The 19,492-nt window shown below is 40.9% G+C and overlaps 1 protein-coding gene across 1 annotated transcript; it reads left to right on the plus strand.

Annotated features, from left to right (window-relative positions):
* Positions 1–16,469: 16,469 nt before the first annotated feature.
* LOC122043641 (proline-rich protein 36-like) lies at positions 16,470–17,671 on the plus strand. Its single transcript, XM_042604247.1, has 2 exons — positions 16,470–17,138; positions 17,480–17,671. The coding sequence occupies exons 1-2, from the start codon at positions 16,470–16,472 to the stop codon at positions 17,669–17,671; spliced, it is 861 nt and encodes a 286-aa protein (XP_042460181.1).
* The last annotated feature ends 1,821 nt before the right edge of the window (positions 17,672–19,492 follow it).

Below are 19,492 nucleotides of genomic sequence, written 5' to 3' on the forward strand. Positions count from 1 at the left end.
TAATGACATACAAGAGCTAAGAAATCGTAGATGACTAATTAATGAAGAAATAGATTTGCAAGTTGGCAATGGAGCAAAAGTTGTGACTATAATCATAGGCACTTATTTGTTAGATCTCCCTAGTGGACTAGTTTTGAAATTGGATAATTGTTATTATGTTCCTTCATTAATGAAAAATATTTTTTCTATTTCTTACTTAAATAGAAAAAGTTTCCATCGAACATTTAGTAACAATTGTTATTATAAAATTTTGAATGGTGTTCTATATGGGACTAGAAAGTTATGCTATGAGATCTACATGCTAGACATATCTAATGACATCTTTGATGGATCAAAAGCGCTAGAGGGGGTGAATAGCGCTCGTGGCTATTCCGTTTTTCGAAATCTCGGAAGCGTAAGAACTTGAGTAATGCAGCGGAATAAAAACAGACACAGAGAACACGGAGAATTTACTTCGTTCGGAGCCTGTGACGACTCCTACTCGAAGGCCCGCGATCCTTGATCGCTTTCGGTGGGCAACAACTATAAGTTCGTTAAGAGTATTACAAACTAATTACAATTCAAAGCTGTAAAAAGATTATACCGACAACAAAAAGATTAAATCCGAAGCTCCGGGTTGTCGGGGTGTCGTTGCAGCACTTCTGGATTGAGTCGTTAGCAGCTTGTCGCAAGGAGATTGCTTAGATGATTGTTGTTTTTGAAGCTGCACCTCAACCCTCCTTTTATATGAGGCTCCGGGCGCCTGGGACCTTTCCGAGTGCCTGGAGTGTGACGTGGCCAGCCAACCAGGTTGCTCCATGTGGCGACGTCGCGCAGGGGATAAACTTTGGTCCCGGGCGCCCGGACCACCTTTTTCCAGCAGGTTCCTCACCTGCAACACAAGGTTAGTCCGAGCAAATACCCTGCAAAATAGTGTTAGAATCTGATAAAATATAGTAACGAATAATTAACAGTCTTCGGACTGTCTGAGTCTGACTTCGGATTTCCGACCGGAAATCCTAGGTCGACCCGACGCCTACTGTTCCCTCTACGGGGAACGCGTCCTCACCTACTCCCCTCAGGAGAGATTACCTGATGTCAGTCCGGTCCTCCAGACCGACTGGACTTTCCGCCTAGGGTTACCACCCCCTAGGACCTAGGGTTACCGCCCCCTAAGGTTTTTCTCCACCTAGGGTTACCACCCCCTAGGACCTAAGGTTGCCGCCCCTTAGGGTTTTCCTCCACCTAGGGTTACCGCCCCCTAGGACCTAAGGTTGCCGCCCCTTAGGGTTTTCCTCCACCTAGGGTTACCGCCCCCTAGGACCTAAGGTTACCACCCCTTAGGATTTTCCTCCACCTAGGGTTACCGCCCCCTAGGACCTAAGGTTACCACCCCTTAGGATTTTCCCTCACCTAGGGTTACCGCCCCCTAGGACCTAAGGTTACCACCCCTTAGGATTTTCCCTTTGCCTAACCGCAGCTAGGACTTTCCTGAAACACTTATTCAGCATGTTAGATCACCATAAACCTTAACTTTGAATCCTTTGCCATTATCAAAACTCAGGTTCGATCGTCGGATGTTCCCCGCACCAACAATCTCCCCCTTTTTGATTATGGCAATCGAAATTCAAAGTTAAGTAATAATATGCAGTAAGGTATAAGTACAAGGAAAGGGAAAAAAATGGCATTACAAACTCCCCCTTAATATAACCTCCCCTTTGGATTTTTGTTCTCTTTGAATTTCTCTACTCTCCCCCTTTGCCATATATCAAAAATAAGCTAGTTTTGAAAAAAATTTTAACTTTTCAAGACAAAACTTAGCAGAATTTTCTTACAGAATAAAAAATTTTAAATAGAAGAGACTTGAAAGTCTTAAATTTGAAAAATTTTGAAAAGCTGTTTAAGGCAAAGGAGAAGCGATAACCTTAGTGTTTAATAGTTTACAAATTTTGTTTTAGTAAGGTATCAGAGCCCTAAGGTCCAAGCATGAGTCAAGATTTGGTTTTGATCAGGTATCAGAGCCCTTAAGTACAAGCATGCTTAAATTTTAATATTGCCTCTAGAGAACATCTTGCCAATTAGCTAAGTTTAGAAAATAATTTAACTAAGTTTAGTTAGAGAAAACTTAATTAAGTACTTAGCTTTGAAAACATTATAATTTGAAGGTCATAAATAATTTTAATTTTAAAGCAAAAAAAATAGCTTGAATTTTCGAAGATATGCCAAAAATAGTTTTTAATTTTGAGGTCAAGTCAAAATTTTTAAAGAAAAACTAATTTTGAAACCGACTCAAAATCACTCTCCCTTAATTAATGCCTTAATAAATTTTTTTAGTTCAGGAGCTCAAGCATGAGAGGTTAAAAAATTATTTTCCTAATTTTCCATCTCACTCATTCTAGATTAACAAGCATGTTTGGCATATGAGTGAGTGTGAGATGGAGTTTACTTTAATTTACAACATTGAAAATATCAGTTAGAATTCCAAATAGGTGACCATTATTTTGAAGATTTAAAAATTAATTGAGTTTAGAATTTCAAAGAATTTAATAACTTCTGAAAAGGGTTTTAATTTTCCAGAGGATATTTCAAATGATTTTTCAAATAATTTTTGAAATAATTTTGAAATTAATTTTTCAAGGGATTTTTCAAATGATTTTTAAAAGAATTTTGAGATTAAGTTTTAAAGATTTTGAACTGATTTTGAAAAGATTTTTCAAATAATTTTTAAAAGAATTTTGAAATTAAGTTTTAAAGATTTTGAACTGATTTTGAAAAGATTTTTCAAATAATTTTTAAAAGAATTTTGAAATTAAGTTTTAAAGATTTTGAACTGATTTTGAAAAGATTTTTCAAATAATTTTTAAAAGAATTTTGAAATTAAGTTTTAAAGATTTTGAGCTGATTTTGAAAAGATTTTTCAAATAATTTTTAAAAGATTTAAAATTCTGTTTTAAAAGATTTTTAAATAATTGTGAAAAGATTTTGAAAAGAATTTTAAAATGATTTTCAAAATAATTTTTAAAGAACTTTTAAAGGAATTTTAAAATTATTTTCAAAATAATTTCTAAAGAACTTTTAAAGGAATTTTAAAATGATTTTCAAAATAAATTTTAAAGGACTTTTAAAAGAATTTTAAAATTAAGTTTTGAAGTAATTTTGAAATTAATTTGAATTTGAATTAATTATCAATTTGTTTTTAATTACTTAGTCATCTCACCCAATCTGAATTTTCAATAAAGAAATCCTATAATTTTTGTGAGATGAATTGAGGTTTAATTTAAGGGTCTGATTTAACTTTGTGTTAGATTCAGGTTTAGCTTTGGGTTCAACAAGTAAGCATTCTTTGGATAAACTTCTGGGCTATGGTGAGTCACAAGGAACTCATTAAAGTAACCATGCCTTCGAGATTTTCCAAATAGTACTACCCATTGAACTTAATACTAAACCTTGGTCTAACTAGTTAGGATCCATTTAAGGGTAGCTTCGGTCAGTTCCACTTGGCCAAATGCACCAGGTCGAAGCCATATCTTCCTAGACATGCGATGCCCAAGCTTCCCTAACGTACTATCATCCAAAAACTTTACCAGTACTGTGGGTCAAGTTAAACCTAGCCCATTTTGATCTAACCTTAATTACCCTGCCGGGTAATCTACTCTTGTTTTACCCATTTCGGGTATATTAGGTTCAGGAGTTGCCAGCTATTCTGGACCCTCCTTCTATTTTGAATAATTGATTTTGAATTTTGAGTTTTAATAATTTTAAGTTTCAAATTTTTGAATTTTGAGTTTTAGATTAATTTCGAATTTTGAATTTTGAGTTTTAAATTAATTTCGAATTTTGAATTTTGAGTTTTAGATTAATTTCGAATTTTGAATTTTGAGTTTTAAATTAATTTCGAATTTTGAATTTTGAGTTTTAAATTAATTTCAAATTTTAAATTTTTTAATTGAATTTTGAATTTTGAATTTTGAATTTAATTTTGAATTTAATTTGAATATTAATTTGAATTATGTTCTTAATATTGTTTTTCTATTAGCTCCCCCTGGATCATAGCCTCGATATGGTCTATCAAGGTAATAGACTTGATTCTTGGGGACCCAATAGTGACCATTTTCAACTTGATTAACCAAGTTGGATTTTGGCATCCATGCTTGGACAATTTTTCTATTTTTTCTATTAACTAGCGATAAATATGATTTGTATTTTATTTTAGTTTTAAATCCAAGTCCAGTTTTGTTGTAAACGGCTCGCTGTTTTCCAAGAATCAGATCCAGATTCTTGGAGACCAAGGTGAACCGTTCCAACGTGTCCTTGAGTTCTTTAATTTGAGCTTTCAATTTGGAATTTTCTTTCTCAAGTTGTTGAACTTGAGTTGAACTTCCAATTTGAACTGACTCAGTTAAAGAGCTCGAGTCAGTCGCTTCCTTAAGGGCTGTTACCTCCTTTTGGAGCGACTTAACTCGGACGTTGGATTTAGCCAACTTTTTTACTAAGTAAGGTAATAATTCATGCAAGTTATCTAATTGAAATTCTGCGAGTAGTGAACTTACAGTGGGTTTTGGTCCTTCGGAAACGAATGCGGATTCGTGGCTTCGATCAGACTCAGTCTCGGATTCGGTCTCGGTTTCTGACTCATACTCGGACTCAGTTTCCGCCACGGTTGCTTGTACTGGTAGAGAGAGGAAGCTCGTTGAACCCTGATTCATCTGAAGACTCGGACCATATCTTTTCCTCTGTCTTACTTGTACCTGCAACCATCGTAATACCTTCCTCGGCCGAAGTAGTATTATTCTGCATATCTAATTCAAACAAATCATTTATTAAAACATGGTTACCTATTTTTGTATCAGGAATACCTTCATGTAACTCAATCAGATTCTCCCACAGCTCCTTGGCATTTGAGAATGGGCCGACGCGATTCAGCTCCTTATTCGTTAAGCCACACTGAAGTGCATACGTTGCTTTTGCATTTGCTTCTACCTTTTTGATAAGGTTCGCGTCCCAGTTCTCGTACGGTAGTGGCTTGCCGGCGCCGTTAGTTGGCAGTTGAAGCCCAGTTTTGACGATCATCCAGACTTCAAAGTGAGTCTGGAGATACGCCTCCATCCGACCCTTCCAATCTCCAAAATCATCTCCGGAGAAAAGCGGTGGGCGAGCAGTGTTGTAGCCTTCTTGATGGGTCATCTTAGAAAGACAATCTCGCAAAATAAACACAATAAAACTTGTTCCAAGACTTAGTCTTGGATTAGTAATGCGGGAGAGAAATAAAAATAGCAATTCAGGAATTTTGAGAAAAAATAATAAAATATTATTAAAATATTATTAAAATAATATTAAAAAATATTACTACAAATTTTTGAAAATGCAATATTTCGCTAATTCCAACCAATGGTGAAAAGATGAAAATTAGTTTTTCAAAAATAGTTTTGGAGGGAAAAAACGAAAGGCGTAAGGTTATATTTTTAACTTATATAAACGACAAAGCCACGAAAAATGCTTGAATGGTGGTTGTACCAATTCAAAGCGACCCCGCTCTGATACCAATTAATGGATCGAAAGCGCTAGAGGGGGGTGAATAGCGCTCGTGGCTATTCCGTTTTTCGAAATCTCGGAAGCGTAAGAACTTGAGTAATGCAGCGGAATAAAAACAGACACAGAGAACACGGAGAATTTACTTCGTTCGGAGCCTGTGACGACTCCTACTCGAAGGCCCGCGATCCTTGATCACTTTCGGTGGGCAACAACTATAAGTTCGTTAAGAGTATTACAAACTAATTACAATTCAAAGCTGTAAAAAGATTATACCGACAACAAAAAGATTAAATCCGAAGCTCCGGGTTGTCGGGGTGTCGTTGCAGCACTTCTGGATTGAGTCGTTAGCAGCTTGTCGCAAGGAGATTGCTTAGATGATTGTTGTTTTTGAAGCTGCACCTCAACCCTCCTTTTATATGAGGCTCCGGGCGCCTGGGACCTTTCCGAGCGCCTGGAGTGTGACGTGGCCAGCCAACCAGGTTGCTCCATGTGGCGACGTCGCGCAGGGGATAAACTTTGGTCCCGGGCGCCCAGACCACCTTTTTCCAGCAGGTTCCTCACCTACAACACAAGGTTAGTCCGAGCAAATACCCTGCAAAACAGTGTTAGAATCTGATAAAACATAGTAACGAATAATTAACAGTCTTCGGACTGTCTGAGTCTGACTTCAGATTTTCGACCGGAAATCCTAGGTCGACCCGACGCCTACTGTTCCCTCTACGGGGAACGCGTCCTCACCTACTCCCCTCAGGAGAGATTACCTGATGCCAGTCCGGTCCTCCAGACTGACTGGACTTTCCGCCTAGGGTTACCACCCCCTAGGACCTAGGGTTACCGCCCCCTAGGGTTTTTCTCCACCTAGGGTTACCACCCCCTAGGACCTAAGGTTGCCGCCCCTTAGGGTTTTCCTCCACCTAAGGTTACCGCCCTCTAGGACCTAAGGTTGCCGCCCCTTAGGGTTTTCCTCCACCTAGGGTTACCACCCCCTAGGACCTAAGGTTACCACCCCTTAGGATTTTCCCTCACCTAGGGTTATCGCCCCCTAGGACCTAAGGTTACCACCCCTTAGGATTTTCCCTTTGCCTAACCGCAGCTAGGACTTTCCTGAAACACTTATTCAACATGTTAGATCACCATAAACCTTAACTTTGAATCCTTTGCCATTATCAAAACTCAAGTTCGATCGTCGGATGCTCCCCGCACCAATAATCTTCAATATCGAAACGAGCAACAAACGTGCTCGAAGAGACAATCTATTAATCTTTTACACATGGCATTATCGTCTAATCAATATTTTTGAATCTTTTGAATTAGAATCATTTGATATATGTGTTTCATGTTTAAAAGGCAAGATGACTAAATTATCTTTTAAAGGAAATAGTGAACGAGAGAATGATATATTGGGACTTATACATACCAATGTATATTAACCCATGTCAACTCATGTACGAGGAGGTTATAGCTACTTCATTACCTTCATCAATGATCACTTACAATGTAGGTATGTGCATCTATCAAGATACAAGTCTGAGACTTTTGAAAAGTTTAAAGAATATAAACGTAAAGTAGAGAAACAACTTGGCAAAAGTTTTAAAATATTTCAATCATATTGAGGTGGTGAATACTTAAGCTAAGAGTTTCAGGATTATCCCAGGGACAATGGCATATTGTCTCAATGAACTCTACCTTACACACTATAACACAATTGTGTGTCAAAGAGGCGAAACCGAACCTTATTGGACATGATTAAGTCAATGATGAATCATGCAAATCTTTCCAAATCCTTTTGGAGCTATGCACTTGAGATAATTTTTTACTTGCTAAACAGAGTCCCGACTAAGGCAGTCTCTCTTATTCCATATAAAATATAAACTGGTAAGATACCTCATTTGTCTTATTTGAAGACATGGGATTGTCATACTTATGTGAAGAGGATTGTATTAGATAAACTGGATGCTAAGTTTGATAAGTATTTATTTATTAGTTATCCTAAGGAAACAAGGTGTTATCAATTCTATTATCCCTTAAACAAAAATGTTTGTCTCAAGGCATGTTGTATTACTAGAAAAAGAGTTTCTCTTAGAGGAAAATAGTGGGAGTTAGGTTGAACTTGGGATAATTCAAGAGACTCCAGTATACACGAAATAGATGTCTAGTCTGGAACCATAGTCAATTACTCATAAGGATAAGATAATGATTGAACCTATTAATACACCACCTCTTCATAGATCTAGTAGGACATGTCAAATTCCCAAGAGATATGGATTCCTCATAAGTGAGTCAAAAGAAGTGAGTCGAAAGATGTGTTGCTCATAGAGGATAAGGAGCTTACTAGCTATGAAGAAGTTCTAAAAAGTTTAGAAAAGGATAAATAGTTAAAAGTCATAAAGTCAAAAATGAATTCCATGTATGAAAATCAAGTTTGAAACTTAGTAGACCCACCTAAAGGAATAACACCTATTGTGTGCAAGTACATTTTCAAGAAGAAAAATGATATGGATAGTAATGTGATTACCTACCAAGCAAGACTAGTGGTGAAAGACTATTGTAAAAAATAAGATATTGACTATGATGAAATATTTCATCAGTAGTCATGCTTAAATCTATTCAGATACTCCTAGTCATAGCAACTCATTATGATTATGAGATATGGAAAATGAATGTGAAAATTGTTGGAACCCCAAGGTTGTTTTGGTATGATCAACAAGTTAAGTTAGGTCCTGTGTTGTTTTAACCTTGTGTCTAAGTGTGCAGGAGCTTAGGAGCACATGTACTCGAGCGAAAGACACGGCTAGTGAGAAGGACGGCACGGGGAGAGAGTCGACGGGCTCGGTGCGTCCGAGGGACGAGGTGCCGTGGAAGAGTACCCCGGTGGACGAGAAGGAAGTGTGCGCTGGTTCCGAGGGAAGAGAAGCCGGAGCGGAAGATTGCTAGAGGAGCAAGAGACGCAGCTAGCGAGAAGGTCGGCACGGGAGAGAGCCGACGGGCTCGGTGCGACCGAGGGACGAAGACTGCGGACGAGTACACTGGCGGACGAGAAGGAATCATGCGACGACTCCGAGGGACGAGGAGCCGGAGCGGAAACATGCTCGAGAAGACCGGAAGTTGGGTTCGGGTGAGCCCTATTCCGGATGGCAGAGATCACCCAAGTAAGCGGATCCGGAGCGGAAGACCCGGACCAAGGCGGGACTAAAACGGAGCAGAGGTCCCGGACGAAAAAGTCAACCAGAGTTGACTTTCGGGGTACGGGGCGCCCGGACCCCTCCGGGGCGCCCGGAACCCTTCCGGGCGCTCGGACCAGCCTTTTGACCAAGATCAAGTTTTGACTCAATCTGATCGTTGGGGATAAAGTTTATCCCCCCCAGGGCGCCCGGAACCCTTCGGGGCGCCCCGACCAAGGCTATAAATATAGCCTTGGTCCAGAAGCTTTTCAACAATCACGAGCATTTAATTTCCAAACACTTGTACGCTTTAGTTATAGTTAAGCTTCTGTTTCTGCGCTTCAACGTTGTACGAGGCTTCTCCTCCTGAAGGAGTTTTTAGTGAGCTTAATCTTCCTTGGATTAACAACCACATCGGTTGTAACCAAGTAAATCCTTGTGCCTCGCTTTTTCTTTATGCTTTTAATTTATCAGCTTACTTTATATATACAAGTGTTAGCTTAAAGAGTTCGAGGAAGGTTGTTGTTTGCTTTTTGTGTTTACAGGACTATCCAACAACCCTCTCCTAGCCGGCTACAACGATCCTACAACAACTTTCCTCAATAGAAATATGTCTGAAGATGTCTATATATTACAACCTAAGGGTTTCACATTTGTTGACAAAAACAAAGTATGCAAACCTCAACAATTCATTTATGGATTGAAGCAAACATTCAGGAGTTGGAACATTAATTTTTATGAGGTCATTAAAGAGTTTGATTTCTCACAAATTTCAGATGAACCTTGTATGTACATAAAGGTTAGTGGGAGTGTGGTTGTGTTCCTAGTATTGTATGTAGATGACATATTACTCATAGGTAACGATATGTTTGTTCTATATTCAGCTAAAGTTTGGTTATCAAAAATATTTTTCATGAAATACATGAGAGAAGCAACCTGTATGTAAAATACGATACCCCAAATAAAGATTTAATAATAAGGTTTAATAGGTGAATAACCTTAACGAAATTTTTAAAAATTTTTAGAAATTTTCTAAGAATTTTTCGGAGCTCGTATGGTGTATTTGGAGGGGATGCATGTATAGGTTTCGGAAAAGTCCGTTTGGAATACCCAAAGATGGGAGTTGATTGAGAAAGCAACTTAGGGTTTAATTAAATCAAACCTAGGTTAATTTCTTTTATTTACTTCTCCTCTTTTCTTCTCCCGACTGCTCGCGTGCGCCGACCCCTCCTCACCGTGCCCTAGCCGATTCTTCTCTCCGACACCGAAGTCGCTTCTCCTCCTCTCCTCCGCGCTGCCGCCGAACCCTTCTCCTTCATTGAGCTCATGTTGCCGCCCTCTCCTCTCTTCCCCGACCCCTTCACCTTCTTCCCCTTGCGACGCTGACAAACCTTCCTTCTCCTCTTTCCCTATTGCTCCTGTGACACCGAAGTCGGTGTCCTTCAGTGCCCTAGCCACCGAACCACGCCGGCCAAGCTTCTTCCTTCCTTCCTCGGAGTCATCTTCGGCCAAGGAGAGGAGTTGTTCCCTAGCGTCGGCAACCTATTCTCTCCTATTCATCATTGTGACCTAACTTTTAGCCCGATTTCCTCTTCACTAGAGTAGGCCACGGACCCAACCAGGTGCCACCTTCCGGCCACCACTATTGTGTCAGATCGCCCACTAAACAATTAGCAAGGTAAGCATCTCCATCTCTAGTCCTGTCTCCATGTGATTGTTGACCATGGAACTCATATGAATTTCATTTAGTTTTAGATCTGATCAGGTTGCAGATTGTGGTTTCCCTTAGTTCTGGCCACTCCATTGCTGATCGGATCTGTTGCCATCACAGACGGCTGAAGAAGAAGAAGAAGAGGTAAGGGAATTAGTGGTATACAAGTGTTTGAAATTTTCTATGATAGTTAATGGAAAGGATTATGGTTAATGGAGCTAACCCTAGTTGACTGAGGGATTGAGGATTTAGGAAAGAAATTTTAGTTTTGTTACTGATTTGATTAAAGGTTGCTATATTGGGGTCCTTTTAATCGGATTTAGAATTAGGTTTCATTATCCTATCTACGATCGATTAGGGTTTTCCCTAGTTAGATTTGGGTGTTTTAATTAGCTATTTAATTCATTTGAAGTTAGCTAAATAATATATATATATATGGACTTTGATTCAAGACGGGCGTCTTGACGTAGGATTTCTAGTCACAATCGACTGATAAAGGCAGGTACTTCTTGTTAGTTAGAGCCCTAGAGCCAATCATTTGATGATTGTATCATGGACTTGTTGTATCATATTCTTATATAAATAAAGGCATGTGTTTTGGTTATTAGACTTACTTGTATTGGTGCCAAATAAACTAAGTATAATAGCGTCCTTGAGTAGACGGTTCTCACTTATATTAATCGGTTAGTTGAACCGATAGTGAGATGATATAGGGAACACTACTCTTAATCATTCCTAGTCGAGTATTAACATTCAGGGACAATGTTAATGCAATAAGACTAGCATGTAGGTCAACTCGATGACTTGATCTCACAAGTCATGGATATAGAGATATCAAGTTGACACATGGGTATGCATTGGAGAATGTATACTGAATGACCCGCCATGAGAAAGTATCATGGATCGTTATATGAGTGTCATATACTTTCTCATGTGGCTATTAGTATGACTACTAGTCCTTAGACCTGAAGTCACCATGGATCCCTACATAAGGAGTTATGTACTTTGGTTTCGTCAAACGTCACCCGTAACTGGGTGGACTATAAAGGCGATTACTGGGTATGTAACGAATTATGTAGAGGGATGTGAGTGATGTAGAGGGATCTATCCCACCTATATGACGGGAGCGACATCAATATTCTTGATAGAGTGAGACCACGAAGTGCATGGCCATGCCCAAATGAGTCAATATGAGATATTGAGCTCATTTGATTTAGTGAGTCTACTTGGAGTTCAAGATTTAGATTGATCAGAGGATGACATGGTCTGTGCCTCACATTGATCAATCTAGATGTCTAGGATAGAAGGACACTTGTCATATATTGTGAGGAGTCACAATTAGTAGTCACAAGGTGATGTTGGATCTCAACATTCTTGTAACTTGGGTAGTAATTATGTATTGCTAGATACCGCTCATTACTTATGCTCCTAAATGGGTTTAGGGGCATTGCCAACGTTACAAGAACCTATAGGGTCACACACTAAGGACAATTAGATGGAAATTAGGTTCATATGATGAACCAAGAGGATTAGATTCATTTGATGAATCAATTTGGATTAAGAGTAATCCTAATTGGGCTAATTGAGTTGGACTCAAGTTGATTCATGTGTTCAATGAGTCTAATTTAGATTATGACTCATTGAATTAGTTTAATTAAATGAATTAGATTCATTATATTAAATTGGCTTGAATTAAATGGTTGGATTAGATCAACCATAAGAGAGATTAAGTTAAGTTTGACTTGACTTGAGAGGAAGATGAAGAGTCAAGTTTGACTTGACTTTATGCCACCTCATTGGTGAGTTGCCATTGATTGGGCCAATGATGATGCTCCACATCATCATGGTTGCTTAAGTAGGATGCCACCTCATGGGAGTTACCAAGAGTTGTGACTCTTGGCATTCCATGGAGGTTACACATCTCTTAATGTGGTCGGTCACATCAATAGCATGAGGAGTTTCATTTTGTAAAAAGAAATTCTCATTAATTCCTTCATCTTCTTCCTTGCTCCATTTTCTTCTCTCCCTCTCCTCTCCATTGCCGATACCTTCTTGGAGTGCTAGCACACTCAAAAGGTTCTCCTTCCATCGAGTTGTTCATGTGGATACGCATAGAGAGTTGTCTACCTTGACAACTTGAGATCCGGCATCTCCTTGGACGAGCGGGATACGAAAAGGGCACACATCAAAGGTATAAGCTCTTCTTCTTTGTAGATCTAGAGTAGATCGTTTTATAAACTCGTACTCATATTTTATTTAAGTTTTTCTTTGCACGAATCCGGTGGCTGGGGCTTTCGGGGTTTCCGTGACGCGAAAAAGCGGTTTTCGCGGCCCGAAAAACCCAACAGTGGTATCAGAGCCACGTGCAAAGACTTGTATGATTTTATTTTTGATTTTTATGAAAAATATAGCTTTTGTGATTTTCTGTAAATTTAGGTTTTTTATGGTTTTTATGGGTAATTTTCTCGTAGAAGCGAAGCACAAGTGTTTCGGCACTTGTAGGCTTCGGCTACCGGGAAGATTTTTCCAAAACGACTTGGTTTCGCCCCAAAACTTTTTGGGACAGCGGGCTAAGGTACTGTAGGATCGCTAAGGAACCCTCGCGATGGTTAGATCGCGGGTAGGGGTGCTGCCCCTGGCCCCGCAAGGGGATTCGTTCCGCGATTGCGCCCGAAAATCGCTAAACGGGACCGCCAGGAATTTTTACTCGTAAAAATTGTCAAAATTGGTATTAAAATTGCAGAAAATTATAGAAAATACATAATTTAGAATTATGTATAATTTGTGATAGTCATGACCCAAAAGACCCAATTGGATTGGAATAAATGTGTTGTAATTCATAATACGGCCTGCGTGCCGTGATGTGATGTGCGTGTTGTATTTTTATTCGCGACATGCGCGTCGTGCCTTTCTCTATTTTATATTCTTGTTGTAAATTAGTTTAGACTCGAATGTACCTTGAGTTTCAAAATTGTAATGTACAAAATTGGAGCGGTGGAAGGTCCACTCAAGACGGAGTTACGAGGAGGGCGCGAGCAACACAAGGTGGTCAAAGGGAGGAGCTTGAGAAGCTGTTGACCCTAGTTTGACCATCCAATCTTCTCATTGGCTTGAGAAGATCGTAGTAGGGCCATGTTTGGGGTAGGAGGATAGGTGTACTCTGACAGCATCATGCCCACTCAGTCACTCAAGAGCAGTGATGGCAGAGTGCACGGTTGTCATAGCCCTACCCACTCGGTCTTGATGTGAGTAGATTATATACATTTTTATGCATGTCTTAACGCACATCTACTTGTATTTCATTAGCATAATCTATGTTTATTGCACCTTATTTCATTGTAATGTTATACTTCCATTATATTTTGTTCGGAGATCTGCTTTTTGCTCGTTTTTATTGACAGGATGCTATTTGGAGTGAAAATGGAGCAAAAACGCACACAGTAGCTTAGGCCATGTAGGCCACACAACTATGTGGCCATTAGCATGTTCAGGTTGTGCCAAATGGCACGGTCATGCCTGGAATCCATATTTGAAGAGGGCCATGGCTGTGTGAGACACACAGTCGTGCCAACATCCCATGGCCAAGCAACACACGGTCGTGCCAAATGGCACGGCCGTGCCAACGATCCAGAGGAGAGAAAGGTCACGGCCGTGTGACCTCGGCAGAGAAGGAAAAGGTCGCGCCCGTGTGAGCCACACGGCCGTGTGACTCAACCCGAGAAGAAGCCGTGTGAGGCCATGTGTATTCCACATGGCCGTGTGATGAAGAACAAGGGTTGTCCCACGCCAAAACAGGGATGTACTGAATTCTGGGCAAATTGCATACTGTTCATAATTTGGCCATAACTTTACGTTCCGTTGGAGTTTCGGGATGTTCTTTATACCAAAACGTAGATGACTTCAAGATCTACAACTTTTCTTCAGATCCAATAGAGAGAAAGCATTGTCTGCCCATTCTAAATGGCACAGCCGTGCCTCCCAACCGCGGGTTCAACTGGACCTCCGCCCAGACTGCAGACCAAACTTTGAACTGCCATAACATTCAGGTCGGTTGGAACCAAGGCTCGATCCAACTATCAGATTGAAGATAATTTCAAGATCTATAACTTTGGTTCAAGGTAAATCACGAGAAAACCTGGTTTAATGGGTGAAAAACTCAGTTTACCAGACCCCTATAATCCTGGTTTTCCTGGGCAGCTTGGAGGAGGTATAAAAGGGTCAAGAACCCTATTCTTGGGGCATCTTTGGTTTGGGATTTCGTCCCTCTTCTTGGGAAAGGGTCCCCAAGACATCGGAAACCTCGGCAAGCATCTCTTCTTCCCCTTCTTCTCACATCTTTTGTGGGTGTTCTTTCCTCACAATGGAGTAGATCTCCTTTTCTATGGATGTAGGGAGTAGTTTTGATGTATTGATTGATGTATGAACTAGTGTACGCTAATTTCCTTGTTCAATGAAGGTTTTATGTCATCCTCTACTTATGTTGTGCCTCTTATGTGTTTGATAAAGCGTGTGAATGATATAAGCATGTAGACATAAGGGATTTATCTCCTTGTTAAGGTTGCTACTAGACTGGATAACCGGGGGGGTCCTTAGTGACAGAGGATACCCATTCAACCGGACATATTATGCCCTTAGTGACAGAGGACATCGATACTTACCCAATTTCTAGAGTCAAAAGGTCTTAACATAGGGATTAATCCTTAAACATGGTGGGTAAGGAAGTGACTATGCATTAGGGACATAATCCTACATCATAATGAAACCGAATTCCTAGAATCCATCTCCCAAAGCTCAATTCCCTCCAAGATCAATTATCTCATCCTTCTCTTTCTCTCTTCAATCACTCTCGTTAGTTTTCAAGCGTTAAAGCCAACTTTTGACCGTCTAGATAACTTACTTTGCTACATCTCTAGTCTTTAATCAACAGTCCCTGTGGATTCGACAAATCTTATATATTACTGACGACGAAACTGTACACTTGCGGTAGCGTAATAGGTCTCACCATCGCATGTGAGATGGTTGACTGGCGTCAGAGGTGACACATGTCATTTTTGCATTATATGCATAGATTGCATTTATTGTTTGTGATTATTGCATTTTGGATGTTGTATTTGTTTGGGGTGCATATGTTTGATATGCATACAGGTGGCATTTTATATCTGGTCTGACAACCCTTACATTCAGATAGGAGGTCCTGGTGAGTACAGTTTTCTTTAGCCCTTTTCAGTTTGCATTTCCTTTTATTGTTCAGAAAACTATACCGCATGATTATTACTGTTAGTTTATATCTTATTATGCATGTCTATCTGGTATCCACTGAGTTCTTGAACTCTCTCCATTGTTGTATATTTTTATTTCAAGTTGATGCTGTCAGGAGGTTCCAGTTGCTAGTCCCCTTGCCGCAAGAACTTTCGATTTGGTCTTTTGGTTTCTAGTTATTTGCTTAGAGCCATGTTTCAGACTTGTATTGGTTTTACACTCTGACTTTTATGTGGTTTGTCTTTAAGTATTGTACTGGTTCTATTTTTGCTTGCTTGGTGGATTTGTATTTGTTATGTTTTGCTACGCGCCTGCCGATTGGCAAAAGAGGTAAATTTAGATGTTATTTTTGTTTGGCTTTTGTATTGTGGTGATAGCCGGAGGCTATTTTGATATAAACTACATGATTTGTTTAGTATTTTTATTGCTATTGTTTCGCCCGTGTTGGCCGAGGTTAGTGTGGCCCGGAGGGCTTATAGTAATGTCTCAGATTGTCACTGATACAGGGGAGATGCTGCCAAAATTTCTTCTGGCAGGGACTACCTGGGGCATGACAATTTATTTGGTATCAGAGCCCAGGTTTTGTGAGTCAATCTGGGTATTTTTTGGATTTGTATGGATTTCCACTATCTTCATGTTTCAGAATTTTGTTTCAGATTTGTAAGGATTTCCGTCGATTTTTGGATTTCAGAATTCCAAGGTAGTTTTAGACAAGGTTATATTGGGGACTTGGCAACGACGGAACATCTCCAGATGGAAAATATGTATGATTATAAATTTTATAATTTTAGTACTTGTATTAATACCTGAGTAATAACTTAACAGATATGAGACAAAGTACACGTCCTGTGCCGAGACGTGGTGCAGGACGGCCAAGCAAGAGAGCGTTGGAATCTCAGGCGACGAAGTCACCGGAGAGGTCTGCTGGGTTTGAGCCCTTCAGTCAGGGACAAACTCCTCATGGTACTACGGGTGCGTTGGGCTCTCGGATCCTGACGGTTCTTTCTCTAGAGTTGCCCACACCTACAGTATCCACTGTACCACCGGTAGTACCATCTGCAACATACTCAACCCCTCCACCAGCAGTGCCTTCTACTACGTATCTGGCACCACCGCCACCTGTACCTGCTACGGCGTATCCAGCACCAGCAACACCAGTTACACTTGTGCCTACTACATACTCGGCACCCACACCAGTAGTACCAGTTGCTCCTTATCTGATACCACCATCTACCATACCTCCAGTCGCTCCTGTATATATTGACCCTACAATGCCACCAGCGGTACCTGCCCCGACTTATGCAGCAGCACCAGGGGTACCTCCCCCGGCCTATCCAGCGGTACCACTTGTAGTACCAGCTCTAATGGTTCCGCCAATTACCGCGGCGATCTCTACTCACCCTACAAATATGGTTGCGGCACGAGGTCGAATCCCAGCTTTAGCAGAATCGATGAAGAGCAGATTCACACTATTCCGCGAGGAGACTGATCCGAGTGTAGCTCAGTCTTGGATAGAGACTTTGGAGTGGACTTTCTTTTATATGGCTTGCTCCGAGTGGGAGAAGGCAGAGCTGGCTGCTTACCATTTACGGGACGAGACCGACATCTGGTGGGATACGCAGCGCTCAATTATAGGTGAGCAGCACATCACTTGGGCGAAATTTAGAGAGGCTTTTGAGAGCTAGTACTTTCCACGATCATATTAGATGACACGATGATAGGATTTTCTGAGTCTTCGGCAGAACAATGCACGGTGACAGAATACAATGCTGAATTTAATCGGTTGGCCAGATTTTGTCTAGAGTTAGTTGCTGAGGACAGGTCTCATATGCTTCAGTTTGTTCAAGGACTAGATAGACATCTGCAAGTAAAGATTGCCGATTTTGGAAATTCGTCTTATATAGAGGCATTGGATAGAACTCTTATGATTGAGGCGGCTCAGCAAAGAGCGAATACGGACAAGAAAAGGAAGCAGATAGATTGGACTTCAGGACAGACCCAGCAACCACAGGCTACCCGACAGCAGTAGAGTGGTCACAGTCAGTCAGGACAGGGTATTTCTGGGGTATTTAGCCGGCCTCAGAAATCAAGATGAACTTCCTCAGGATGTTTCCGATCATCTCAGTAGAACCGGAAATAGCCCTCCGGTGACATGCACTGCACCCGATGTGGATCTAGAGATCACATCACATCAGCCTACTCCTTGGGGCAACCAGTTTGTTATTATTGTAAACTACCTAGGCACATGAGTCGAGATTGCTCACTGAAGGCTTAGCATGTGGCTTCCAGAGTTTCAATTCAGGGAGGATAGTTCAGTCAGACAGGGACTCTGTGAGGGGGGCAGAAAGCCCAATCTTCATATCATCCACAGCGGAGAGCCCCTCCGGCAGTAGCTGCATATAACATACATGGACAGGAGCATTCCAGTGCTCACACGGTATCGTAGGGTTCTGTTTCAGGACCTTAGTATCAGTCGCAGCCTCAGCCACTGGTGCAGTATCAGCTGCAGCCTAAGACATTGGTCCAATACCAGTCACAGCCTCAACCACTAGTCCAGTATCAGCTCCAGCCACAGTCACTAGGTCAGTACCAGTCGCAACCCCAGCAACCGGTCCAGTATCAGTCATAGCCCTCATATCCAGCTCTGGCTCAGTATCCAGCACCGCCTCAGTGGCAGACTCAGACTCAGGTGCAGCAACCTCTGGTAGTGCTACCACCTCCACCCCCACCAGAGACTGGATGAATTCACGCGGTTACCAGAGAAGATGCACAGCGAGTCGATGGATCCATTTTTCGTGGTATAATTTTTCTTTATGCATCTTCTACTGATATGCTAATTGATACCGGTAGTTCGCATTCCTTTATTTCTCAAGTATTTATGAGGGAGATTAGTAGACTACCTGTTCTTAGGCCGCAGCGACTGACCATCTCCCTACCGTCCGGTGATACATTGGACGTCACTCAGGAGGTCAGAGAATGCCCATTGGACTTCGGCAACCAAATACTCACTGTAGACTTATTGGTACTGGAAATGGTCGAGTTCAACATTATCCTTGGCATGGATTGGCTATCAGCATACCATGCCACGGTTGATTGTCAGACGAGGGTGGTCACATTCTAACCTCTGAACCAACCCTCGTGGGATTTCATTGGCATTAGGGATGACGGTATATCTACCATTTTTGTGATTCAGACTCAGAAGTTGCTGTCACATGGTTGTCAGGGATTTCTATTATCGTTAATTAATGCTGATGACAGCGGTAAATCTCAGCTCTCAGACATTCTAGTGGTTCGAGAGTATCCGGATGTATTTCCAGATGAGCTACTAGGCTTGCCTCCCCAAAGGCAAGTGGAGTTTTCTATTGATCTAATTCTGGAGACCACGCCAGCATCGAAAGAACCTTACCGTATGGCACCGAAAGAGTTGGACGAGCTAAAGGTCCAACTCCAGGAGTTATTCGACAGGAGATTTATTCGCCCTAGTGTAACTCCATGGGGTTCTCTGATATTGTTCGTCAAGAAAAAGGATGGTACTCTGAGGTTGTGCATCGATTATAAACAGTTGAACGTCGTGACCGTCCGAAATAAGTATCCCTTACCATGGATCAAAGATTTGTTTGATCAGCTCAGAGGTACATCAGTGTATTCTAAGATTGATCTGTGGTCCGGATATCATCAGCTGAGAGTCAAAGATTCTAATATTCAGAAGACAACATTCCACACCAGATACGGATATTATGAGTTCTTGGTAATGTCATTTGGGCTTACCAATGCTCCATCGGTGTTTATGGATTTGATGAACCGCATCTTCCTGGAGTATCTAGATCAGTTCTTTATCATTTTTATCGAC

This window comes from Zingiber officinale, chromosome 2A (assembly GCF_018446385.1).
Source record: "Zingiber officinale cultivar Zhangliang chromosome 2A, Zo_v1.1, whole genome shotgun sequence".
In the NCBI taxonomy this organism is placed as follows: domain Eukaryota; kingdom Viridiplantae; phylum Streptophyta; class Magnoliopsida; order Zingiberales; family Zingiberaceae; genus Zingiber; species Zingiber officinale.

Coding starts and splice junctions, on each gene's coding strand:
- LOC122043641 (XM_042604247.1), top strand. CDS start 16,470: ATGAGACAAAGTACACGTCCTGTGCCGAGACGTGGTGCAGGACGGCCA. Junction 17,139..17,479: donor GCGAGGAGACTGATCCGAGT/GTAGCTCAGTCT, acceptor CATATGCTTCAG/TTTGTTCAAGGACTAGATAG.